At 33.9% G+C, this 12,141-nt stretch overlaps 1 protein-coding gene and 1 non-coding gene across 3 annotated transcripts in view; one reads left to right on the top strand and one right to left on the bottom strand.

The window, feature by feature from the left end:
* LOC119070788 (schwannomin-interacting protein 1 homolog) overlaps positions 1 to 12,141 on the bottom strand; it is an 89,269-nt gene that overhangs the window by 44,719 nt on the left and 32,409 nt on the right. For both annotated transcript variants that reach the window (XM_037175267.1, XM_037175266.1), the window contains exon 2: positions 195 to 605. In XM_037175267.1, the coding sequence (XP_037031162.1) occupies positions 195 to 596 (402 nt within the window). In that variant the 5' untranslated portion in view covers positions 597 to 605. The remainder of the gene's footprint in view (positions 1 to 194; positions 606 to 12,141) is intronic.
* Positions 9,036 to 9,107, top strand: Trnaq-uug. The gene has a single exon. It is a non-coding gene; the product is annotated as a tRNA-Gln (tRNA).

Genomic DNA, 12,141 nt, shown 5'->3' with positions numbered 1-12,141 from the left:
CGCTGAGTTTCACCGAAATTTCGCTGAGTTTCACTAAAATTTCACTAAAATAAGTGAGATTTTTCGCTAACATTACGCTCTGTTCCTAAGTATGTCAAACCGTCAATAATTGTTGTTAACCGTTTCACGACTACGAGGAGCACTAAGATTAATTGTGCGAACGTGAAAATTATCATTTTTCTTATCTGACTCACCTCATTTATATTATCGCGTTGACTCTGGTACGTAATATTACCGTCGAACAGCGACACATCATTGCCATTGAATCCGTTGTTTGTCTGTGTAGTTTCTCGAATCAAATTGTCCACTTCATTAACATAATGACCGTTGTTGGTCAGAACTTTATACTTTTGTCGATTATTTTGATTGAAATGGTTTTTCGTAAATGTGACGCTATTATTCCGTATCGTTACGTTCGGATGGTCATCATCAATGTATGAAGTGGTTGTTTCATTTTGCGTCGACAAATTGTTGTGTGGTTGAATGATCGTCACTATTTGCTGGCTGTTACCATTTGTGGTGGCATATGTTGAATGTCTTTTGTTCGGATTGTCGTTATTGTTATGCAAGATGCCAATCGGCTGAAGAAAGCGCATTTTGCCGTTCTGTATGTGGAAAAGTAAGAGAAAGAGACCGGAGATGAAAAGAAATAATTTATTGATGGAACATGATTCGTTGGAAAATGTGATTTGTGATATGAATTGTAAATGAATGAATGAGATGTAATAAAGGAAAAATTCCGGTGGCATTTCGAAAATAATATTTTCTCCTGCTTGTAGTTTGTCTCATTCAAATAATAAATTGCACTCCCATATCTTATACGAATCGGGCGAGAAAAAAAAGCAGCAAAAGTTCGGTGCACTCTTATAGTTTATGTTAGCTGGGATTTTTTAATGCATAAAATTAGGTTCATGCAGACAACATTAAATTATTATTTTTTTGCCAACAGCAAATTTATTGCTGTGCACTTCAGAGAGATAGAGAGAGAGAAAGAGAGTATCTCCTTCGTCTACACATTGTGCCATCACATAATTTTAGCGAAGGTGAAATGTGTTCGGTGGTGTACACTAAAACTCTGAGTGTGTACACATTAAACTCTTATAAAAATTGATGTTATTTATTAGCGCCGTCACATTTCCATACTTTCGGATGAAATATTGTTCATTCAGATTCATTTTCTTCAGGGAAGATCCTTGCAAACTTCGCATTTTTTCCCATATGATACAGTGGAACAAATGATTGCAAACAAAAAACCTCCCCGAGATATTTACATAACATTACATTCGAGGTAAATGTGCATCAACTTTCTATCTAGATGCACGATGTGAATAAAGAAATATGAGTTGCAGTCGTTTCGTATGGTTAGTTAAAGTTGAACACTTTTCAAATGCATACCCTGAATAGCAGAAAACATTATCTAACGACGCAAGGGCAGTGTATGATTAATTACAACACATTGCTGTAGAAATGCTGGAGAATATAAGATTTGTCTGTTTGTTTAAGGACCTCACTCAAAGGTTCAGTCCGCACCACCGGCTTAAGAGGAAAAGATGCTTTGTTGAAGAGCCTAAATTGGGGCGTTTTCAAATTACCCTGCTTTTGGTTATTTTCGCTGATGTCCGTTTACAAAAATACTATTTGAAAAATGTAAGACGACAATAGCCCCAAGAGTCAAGAGCTTAGTTTGATTATGTCACAAAAGTTATTCGGTGCTTGATGCCTGAGTGAACTTTTAGGACGTTATAATCGTTAGAAAAATTCTATGTGGCCATCCCATTTCAATAGAGTTAAGGATCTTGTTATCGCATATTTTATAGAGGCGGGCACTATCATCTTAATAGACCTTTGACATTTGAAAACATCTTCATAACCTGTTACATACGGCTTTCATCTGTTATCGATGTCAACGACAAAAATAATGACAAGCTCTGGGTAATATGGTCATTTATATTGTAAAACATATGTAAAAAAAGTAAAAATTGAAGTACAAGATTTAAAATCAACAGATTAAAAATACTTTGATCGATGGAAGTAATAGACCTGGTAATAACACGGGTTATGTGCTTGCCGTCTGCAACAGATTGACAGAACGGGAGCATCTTCTGATAAAAACCAGATATTCTGGGTCATCTAGTTAGTGTTCTATTTATATAGCAAAATTTATGTTCCAGCGAATGAAGTAATAGATCTTGTATCAAGCAACTAGACGATTAAACAAAAGAAGGACAAGATTTATTGATTGCACTTCATTTTCCGTTTTTTTCTTGGATGTGCTTCTTTTACTTGCTCTATCACCACACATCTATTTCTTCAATTTCTATTCTTGTCTGAGCCAACAACTATGGTTCAACATAACCGAATAAAATTCCTCGTTCATTACATTCAGCATAATCAATACTTCAGCATGTAAAAGAAACAATTTTGAAATGTAGAGACATTATAACCGCATATAACAGGTCACGTACATAAATTTACGTGTAGCATTGTGACAATAATCTTGCGATATATACGACAAGCATAAGAAATTATAGAGTTATGTTCATGCAGGTGACCGCATATATATACGTTCTACATACAGTTGCCATTTTATAAGATAAATGGAGATGTCATTCCCATCACAAAATGTCCAATTGAATATTTTACGAATCGAGCTTTTTCCTCAAAATCCTTTGAACATTGGAACTGTACTGCAAGTGAAATGTCTTTTGTAGAAAATTTATGTCGGAAAAGTTTTAGTCATTTTGCTGGTTTAATTTGGTTTATCCATATAAATGTGTCAGACGATAGTTGGAGTAATAAGAGAGAGAGAGAGAGAGAGAGTATACTCCAGTATAATACAAAATAACGTTTGATTTGTGGTCTAGTCATTACCTCGCTGAAGCATTCCAAACATTAATTTGTAAGCTGAACTCGAAATTCTATGTTTTTGCCAGTATTCAACTCGTTATGCCGGGTATAATATTCAAATTACAATTATTTCCAAATTATATGCTCCCGAGCACTCTTCAGTGTCCTAATATGTGAAAAAGGAACTACCATTTTGCCGCTTAAATTAATAATCATTAAAATTTTAACAACAACCTTTTAATATCGTTACACATTTCACCTTTCTCTTCCTTAATATTGTTTGTAAAATGGATAGATAAATTCACTTTCAAATGCCAACCGATGTGTTCCCCATATATAACATAGATAGAGATACAGATTAGGTATGTACGCAGTAAATACATTAAAATAATGTTTTCCATTATAAGCATTTAATTTCATTAGGTATGTGCCACCATACCATACATATATACATAGAAAAACATTGAATTTATATTTCGGGGAAAGTTTTGATTAAAGATTGTACACTAATGTTCATAATGTTGGCTTAATGATCTACCAAGTTAGTCATCGACCAAGTAAATATTATACGAAACTTATAATGGTAATAAAAGGAATGGAAACTTTTGGACACTTTTACAGGTTTACTTTCTGGTGAAGTTTTAATCCTTTTTATTCCATAAAATGGAAATGCTTCTGTAAAATGAAACGCAGACAGATTTTAATCAGTGGAATGGCATTGGGAAACAGGAGTTTTTTTTAGATGAATAAACATTGAAACTTCTTTGCGAGGAGAGAATAACCAGGAAACATTGAATATAGGTTCGAATCTTCTCATTCGTGTGTGAATACTCAATACGTGTGAGAATGAATGGATAAAATTTTAATACTGACTTTACAGACGAGCCAGTTATTAATGAACTTTACTAATGTACTTGTTCACACAAAGCACAGTACGTACGCCCTTCTAAATTCCTATTCTGACGAGTGAAAACAAACGAGGTATCGAAACAACAAGAGCGAATAGTGGGACAGGCTGTATTCGGCATTGGAGGATATGATGGGAAATATAAGCGAATCACTGGAACGAATGAAGTAAAAATATGAGCGAATGAATTGAATCATCTGGCATAGACAGCGGTGGCAAAAAGAAATGTTGAGCTCGGAAAATTAGTTTTATATGGGTAACTCCAGGGTTAGTTGTGTTGGCTATGTATTGCGGTAACAAATCAGTCTATAAATTTTCTAATACTCAGGTGACCCAGTGCTTTCATGCCAACAAGAATTGGAATTTTTAGCCTGCGATCAGCAAATGTAAACTGATATCTGTAAACTTTTTTTCCCCTGAAAGCTATGGTCAAGACGCGCAGCTTAAGCCCGATATAAGGTTGGTAGCCCAAAATTTGTGCGAGATGTTTCTATAAAAGTGATATTTTTCGGTGGTCATTAATAGCCCGAAATATTTTTTTTCAAATTGGTGGTTGTTGCCCCACAGAAAATTTTGCTTTGGCTCAAAACCGTTTAAAAAAATGGTTACAAAATTTTTCGAGATAACCTCGACGAGTCAAAATTCGAGGATGACACTTATCACCCCACTGATTTCACCTACTTCACTCACCCAACTAACCTGATCGAGCCAAAGTTATTTTTCTGGTGAAACCATATGCTGTAGCTTTCAAATGACACCGATCTTCAGTTTTTATATGAAAAAATGTAATTTTGGCATCGTTCGGATCTACAGGGAAACAAGTTTACAAAAATCATTTGAGATTTATTGAGATTATTTTGGGAAGTCGAATACAAACAAACACTTTATGGTCATATCTCCCTGAGACGTCATATTGGTATCAAACTACGCGTCTTGTCAATAGCTTTCAGCAAAAAAAAAGTTTAGTGAAATCGGTTCAGGTTTTGTGAAATAAACAAGAATTTTCAAAAAATTTGCCCTCCGAGATTTTCGGCCACCAACTTAATATGTGGTTTACTGAAATCGGTTTTCATTTGGTGAAAATATTTCAAAAAGTCTCAAATTAGTTGGAATTACATAGGCAAATTCTTGCTGAAACAACTGAAGTAAAAAAATTTACACTAGGCGATACATTGAACATAAGAAGGAACAGATACATCCAGATACGCAAAAGGCTAATTGCCTTGCATCCAAAGAGCCCCTTATGCTTATAAAGTGGTCAGACATTTTCTCCAAAAGTTCTCCAGTTTTATTATTTCGAGTGCGGTGACTTCTTAAATTGATTGAAAATCGAATTTTTAGTCGGAAATTGTTTTGTTGTTGCAGTTTTAGCGGATGCAATCTCTGAATGTAGGCTCATTGAAATCGAAATTTATATTTTACATAACTAGTGCTAGTGATGAATAGATAAAAGGGAGAGTTTTCGTGTAAATTTTGTTGATCTGAGGCGTCAATAAACACACTAAAAGGATACTTTTCATTTTTATCCCGAGTGATGTAATGCATTTTCCACGCTGAGTGCGTCGAAAGTAGTGCTTGAAACATGAAAAGTACGGCTTTCGACGCATGTAGCATGTTAAGATATTTAAATTTTTACAATCAACCCCATCAACCCCATAAAAAAAACGACAGCAAGAAAGAAGTACCCAAACATAAAATACACACCCCGCACGTTATTTATACGGTTATGTACAATGATCATCTCATAGACAATGTAATCAAATTAAATTACACACAAAGTTTAAATTGCCTGGCTCTGTGTGTTCATTCATTCGTTAAAGAAGCTAGCTGCAAACAAATTATACACGATTGAAAATGTAACATAATTACACACTACACAAGGAAAGCACACACCATCCGTGTAGTACATGACACAAGATTTTGATTAAAAGAAAAGTGCTACATTCTAACCATTGACGTCAATTTCAGACAAATTTGTGTTGACAATTTCAAAAGATTAAGAGATTTTGGGTTAAAACTTTCCACAAAACCGTTCTTCCTATTATTAAACCCACCCCCAACTGGATCCAATTACATAATTTGTAATCTTTTTCATTATATTGTAACGTATCATATAATACCGTGCGGTATCCTGTGGAATAGCATACAATTCAGTATTGTTATGGGAATGTATGTCTAGCACATATATGAGGTTCTTGATAGGGTGGTGCAAGAAGAACTTGTTCGACGTAAGTCTGCTCTCTCTTCGGGTTGACCTTAACCTGATCTAAACCACAGGTTAAGATCTTAGCCTAAGTTTCAGGCTCAAGTCAGGTTCGGGTTCAAGTCAGGCTAAGGTTCAAGTCAGGTTCAGGTTCAAGTCAGGTTCAGCACTGAGGAAAAAGAGTTGAAAATCTCACCTGTAGCACCTGGAGACCAAATTACCAGCTACAGATAAGATTTTCAACCTGAAAATTTTCACAATTTTTTTTTTTTGTAGCCCTATGCCTTACCCATCCAAATACAATAGCAAGTACGTAACCACACATCGAAATTTAGTTCACTAAAAATGTGAACCACCCTAACCGAGCCCAATATGTTATACTTATGTGTGAAACAAATCCTGTTTGGTTTTCATTGTATAGAGTTTGTCTCTGGAAAATCGAGGAAAATATTTAATATGAGGAAAATTCGGGGAAGTACTGCACGTAAGACCAAAAGCAAATTGGAATTTACGACCTTTTTAAGATTTATGGAGTTAATTTTATCTTGAGTAAATACCGAAATGTGTATACACACACACAAAATACAACCAGACGTATTGCTGCTTGCGGTAGTTTCAGGTCAATTCAGGCGTACACATTTCCATTTTGAGATGTGATTTCGATTCCTTTTATCGCCTTAAGTTATACCAATAAAACGGGAAGCACCCGTAAACTGATTTTCATTTGGATTTGGAAAATGGTGCACTTTGTATATCGCTAAAATGTGCAAATTTTTGGGAAAATAAATTTTCAATATTCTTGGCTATTTGTTTATTTTATTTGGTTTTTGTGAATTCATGAAACGGCAATAAAAGTCAGTGTTATTCTCGCATAAAATTTAAGAAAAAATAAACATATTTCCTTGCATCAAGTGGAACCAGAGATAGGAATTGCTTTTGATGTTCAGTCGTCTCGATCCGTGTAGCATTTCCCATTGGAACAAACAATATTACATTTCCATGAGCCTATTTGAATTTGGAAAATGAAATCCTCGGAAGATGAAAATAGAAATAGAAAACCGTTACAGTCGAAAGAGCAAGGGAAGTTCAGAGAAAAAGAAAAGTTTCTCAAATGAAAGAGACATATTTTATCAGGAATCGAGCAAAAAACACTTCGTAAAAAGGCTGTATCTCCCCCGAGGGTTACGTTTCGTGTTTTTTTATTTTATTTTATTATTTTTATATTTATGGATAGTAAAACGAAACATGTTTGTATTGAATTTAACGAATGTAAAAAGACAAAACGAAATTTTATGGCTCTATGTTTTTAGCAACTGTTGCCTGTCGCATTGAAAGTTAATGGCGAAATGATAAGGAGGTTGGAAATAAAATGTCCAAACAACATGATCCGTTTTGAATCAATAACCATTTAAGAATTTTAATGAAATATGTCTGTTGTTTGTGTGCGATTTTTGACGAAAGAGTCTTATGAGCAATGGACGCTTTGCAAATTTGTAGCCTACATTTAGGCGGAAAAATGTTAGTCTTTTGATGATTTCTCTGACCCAAAATATTTTTTTGAAAAAGTAAATCACGCAATTTGTTACTTTTAAAGGAAAAACTGGTTTGTGAGCCATAACTTAACCCACTTGGAGAAACCTGTGCATATTACATAAATTTACACAATCTGCAAAGGTTTCTTCAACAAGTGGGATAGGCTATCACCCACAAACCAATTTTTCCATTAAAAGTAAGACATTTTTGGGTCCTTTAACGGTTTTACTTTTTCACAAAAAAAAGATTTAGAGAAATAATCAAAAAACGAATATTTTGGGAAAAATATGCTCCGGAAATCACGGAGAACTGTCAAAATGTGCTGAAATTTAACGAAAAACTTTCAGGTGTCGTTTATATGTAGATTACGTAACGCAAGAAAGGTGAGGAGGTTATATGGCTTAACGGCCTATTCATTTAGCGTGACAGAAAGGGTCATTAAAATCCTGATTTTTGCTTTACGTAATTAATGAACGGCCCCCTAGATATTCTATTTGTTATAAATTAATGTAGAGCTTCAAAACTTCAGATTTTTAAACAGTCTACTTCTTGTAGAGTGCTATTCTATAGGACATGTTATGACCTATATCGACAGCATCGTCAACAATAAACGATGACCTAAGGTTGATATCGTATTATATGGCAAAACAATTTGCAGAACGGAACAAGTTAAAGATTGTACATCAAAAATAATTTGAACAAAATAGCCATTAGTTTTAATGATTATGTTTATCGCAATACATTCACAGCTTCTCGAGTGTTCAGAACAAAGTCACTAAGCACTCAAAAGTTTTGTGGTTTTGAAAATTTCTCAAATATTCATTAGACTGCAGTGCTTAATAAATTTGATACACCTGAATTTCCCCTTCTAGTTATGTCTCGGGAACAATAAAAGTCGAGGAAGTGAATAAAAAGAAAAGCTACTTGCAGCCACACTCAACACCGACAATGTTGTCGAAGAATAAAAATTTATTGAGCTTAAAAATGTGTTTTATTCATGAATTTCGGTTGTTATGTTCGTAACATTTTGTGTCGGATTTTGTTTGTCGGTGTGTTACACACGCAACAACAACGGTATGTTATGTGGTATTTTTCAGCAAAAATGCAGAACTTTGTTATGTTTTACAGACAGGAAATACTTTAAAGATTTAAAACCGTTTTAAAGCTGGCTCTACGTTAAATGTTTTCGATGTTATGGCATTGTTAAATTTTTGCATAAAAATCGACTTTATGAACATTATGGCCGAAAAACTGAATACTTAGAACACAAGCTAAGTGGAACACTTGAATCCACAGATCACTTAATAATGATGAATGAAACCGAACAGGCGTACAAAGACGATAATACAATCTAATTGTTTTATATTCAATACACAGTTCAGCCACACATGTGATAGAGCAGTTATTGTAAACAATTCCGTTCCAATCAAATTCAATTGAACAACCTTTCAACCTCATTAACAATGTTGCTATTTGATTAAGTGTGACGGAATTCTCAAGGTGTAGTAAATTGATCATTTATTTAGTAGATTGCTACAGTAACATGGTTCCATGGTGTAATGGTTAGCACTCAGGACTTTGAATCCTGCGATCCGAGTTCAATTCTCGGTGGAACCTACATTTTTTCTATTTTCCATTTTTTCCATTTGTTCTACACGGATCAACAAAAAATGGGGAGGAGACCATATGTATATGGCATGTTCTTTTGTAACATTTTCGTGCATGGTGTTTTTTCAATACAAAATAAAGATATTGCAAACATTGGAAATGATTTGAAAACTGTTTCTTAATGATAAATGAGGATGAATCTTCATATTAAGACAAAAAAATCTAAATTTTTATGCAAAATCTGCCAAGTACAACAAAATCAATCGTCGTTCCGAACGTTTCTAAAGTGAGAAAAATTGTATGCAGTCATCGACGGCAAAGGTGTTTTCTTATAGTTTCATAATTAAATTTGAACCATTACTTAATTTAAAAATAAGAAGAAGGGCAAAACTTCATTTTAATCACAGATTAAGTTAAATTTGATTGAAAAATTAATATAAAATAATTAAAAATATCACCGTTCCGAACGTTTCCATAGTAAAAAAATCCAAAACATCATACCGATAGGCAAACATTTTTCGAACAAACCGCTACTAAAGTGCATTAAATTGGTATACAAATATGCGCTTTGCGCGCTATTTTACATTGAAAACAAAAGATTAATGACGCCAAATACCGGTAGCAACCAAAAATCCGCTACAAATTTCTGTAAAATACCGCTAAATGTATATTTTTAACACTAGTACGACAGTCCCTGTGTGTTAGTACAAATTGTGAATTCTCACTGAGCGTGGAAACTGCCATATCAGTCCGTCATAAGGTTTGAAACACAAGACAAATTATTGCATTATGCAGGTGCAAAATACAGATTTCGTTTTGGCAGGTCAGGTGTGCCTGACAAGTAAAAAATTTGGTTATAGTTCTTCAAGCGCTTAAAAATAAAAGTCGAAGAACGTATGTTCTTTGTATCTGGTAATGTAATACAATAATTTGGCGTATGTTTCAAACCGAGGTAGTAATTTTAGTAATTTGCATATGGGGGCTCTCGGTTTAATAAATGCTATCTAAAGACTCAATCGAATCACTATTGAAATGAAAAGGAATTGGAATTCAAGACAAATGAATTATGATTTCTCGACGTTTAGTTGGGTTCGATACGAAAGCAGATATTCTGAATCCGAACACTCGAACCCAACTAAATTATATTTAATAGACTATGCCAATCATATTTAACCAATGATGCCGTTTTAAAGGTCATCCATAGTGGTGACTTTATCACTATTTTATTTTACCGGAATCATGCACACATTCAAATAAAAGCATTTCCGCCAAAAAAATTATTTTTTAAATTAACGGACAAAAAAAAATCAGTTTTGTGGTGTCACTTACGACTATCTTCACAACAGATATGTCAAGAATTTTGTTTACCTGAATGGCAACATATTTTTGTATGTTTTCTTCACATTTTACCGACTAAATTAGCACGAAACGTATTGCAGGCAATTTCTAGGCACATAAAATTAAGGAATTGAACACTGAATGGCACAATTCACACCAAATTACTTTTAAAATGAGATTTTCACAACACCCACAATGTTTGACCAAATTAATTTGTCTTTAAAATTATTTCGGAGAATTTGTCCTAAATTCTGTTTAAGACACTAGCATGAGCACACTCGGAACTATTTTCTGTGCGAAATGTAAACTGAATCACTTTGTTTTACGCGAAATACTACAAATTTTCGACACAAACTTGTTTGAGATTTAAAATTTACTGTCCCGATTTGACATTTCATCAAAACAAAATTCAGTGAATCAGTCAAAACTGGATGAACTGAGTGAACAATACTACTCATACTACTGTAATTGCAAAGTGGCAAACTTAAGACCTTATGTGGAATTTGGGTGGAAAATGGCGCAAATCACATATTTCAGGAATTTATAAAGTGAAAAATCTTTCCGGTTTCAAGTTTTTTCGTCAAAAGACGAGACACGGGTATCTTTATTTTCAATTTTTAGCTGCTTTATGTAAAAAAATTGAGAAAAAAATTTATTTTGGCGTAGTCTATTCAAGGAAGAAGTGCTAACTGCTAACTATTGTGTTACGAATATAATTGAATTTATCCGCCTTTAAATCCTAAACTTAACGACTGGAAGCTGATCTATTACGTTCATATTCGCTCATTTGCACTCACTACTCTGCGTAGAGATTAATTTTTTTCATTCTACATAAAACAGCCGACTGTACAACATTAATTCTCAATAAATTCGGTTATTTGAGCTTGTTTATTAAATCTTGTCGTTTGATTATGATCGTGACCAACTTATTAGATAGCTACTTAAACGGCTAGTCATCTGATATCGAAATAATATTAAAAAAATTAATAAAGTTGACTGGATTGTTTCCTGTTATATATCAAGAATTATGTTAAAATGAATGAAGTAAAAGATTTTGTATCACACACTGGGCAATTCTTTAAGCAAATGAAGTAACAGATTTAATAATGATTATGTAGCGCAGCGTCATAAACAGATTTTTTTTAAAATATAACCTGACCAGATTCAATGCCTTCAATGACGACCGAAAACTTAATTTAGAAAGACTCAAAAATTCGTTGGTTCAAGATCAAGATGAAATTCTAATTGACCAGCTCCCTTCAAAAAGTTTAATTTAAGACCGAGGAAATCAATTGTCAAGAGAGCAGCGCAATTGTATGGCACGTTTTGAGTTGGTTTTGTTTTATAATATTATGTGAAATGTATGGTTTGTTATCAGGCAGGGCCCATCCTATTTTGGTGGAATTTAATTCCTGAAAATTCCAAAAATTCATGAACTCTGGTTTTTCTTAAATATCATCTGAAGATTTAGCCAAGAAACATAAAAATCCCATAAAAAACGAAGGCGCGTCGGCCTCTTCTAATTTAAGAAAAACAGATACGACGTGATAAAAGATAATTTTCGGGAATTTAGTTCCCCTAAAATAGGCTCTGGTTGTTATTTATGTTCTACTTGAATGGCACTGAGCAAGGACCATCCTGACATACTAAAATCGGAATTTTTTCAGCAATCAATGCAACCCGAGTTTGGGTACATTTGCGAAGA

This window comes from Bradysia coprophila, assembly GCF_014529535.1.
Source record: "Bradysia coprophila strain Holo2 chromosome IV unlocalized genomic scaffold, BU_Bcop_v1 contig_106, whole genome shotgun sequence".
Taxonomy (NCBI): domain Eukaryota; kingdom Metazoa; phylum Arthropoda; class Insecta; order Diptera; family Sciaridae; genus Bradysia; species Bradysia coprophila.
Note: the sequence above shows the minus strand (reverse complement) of the source record. Positions and strands in the feature narration are given on the sequence as shown.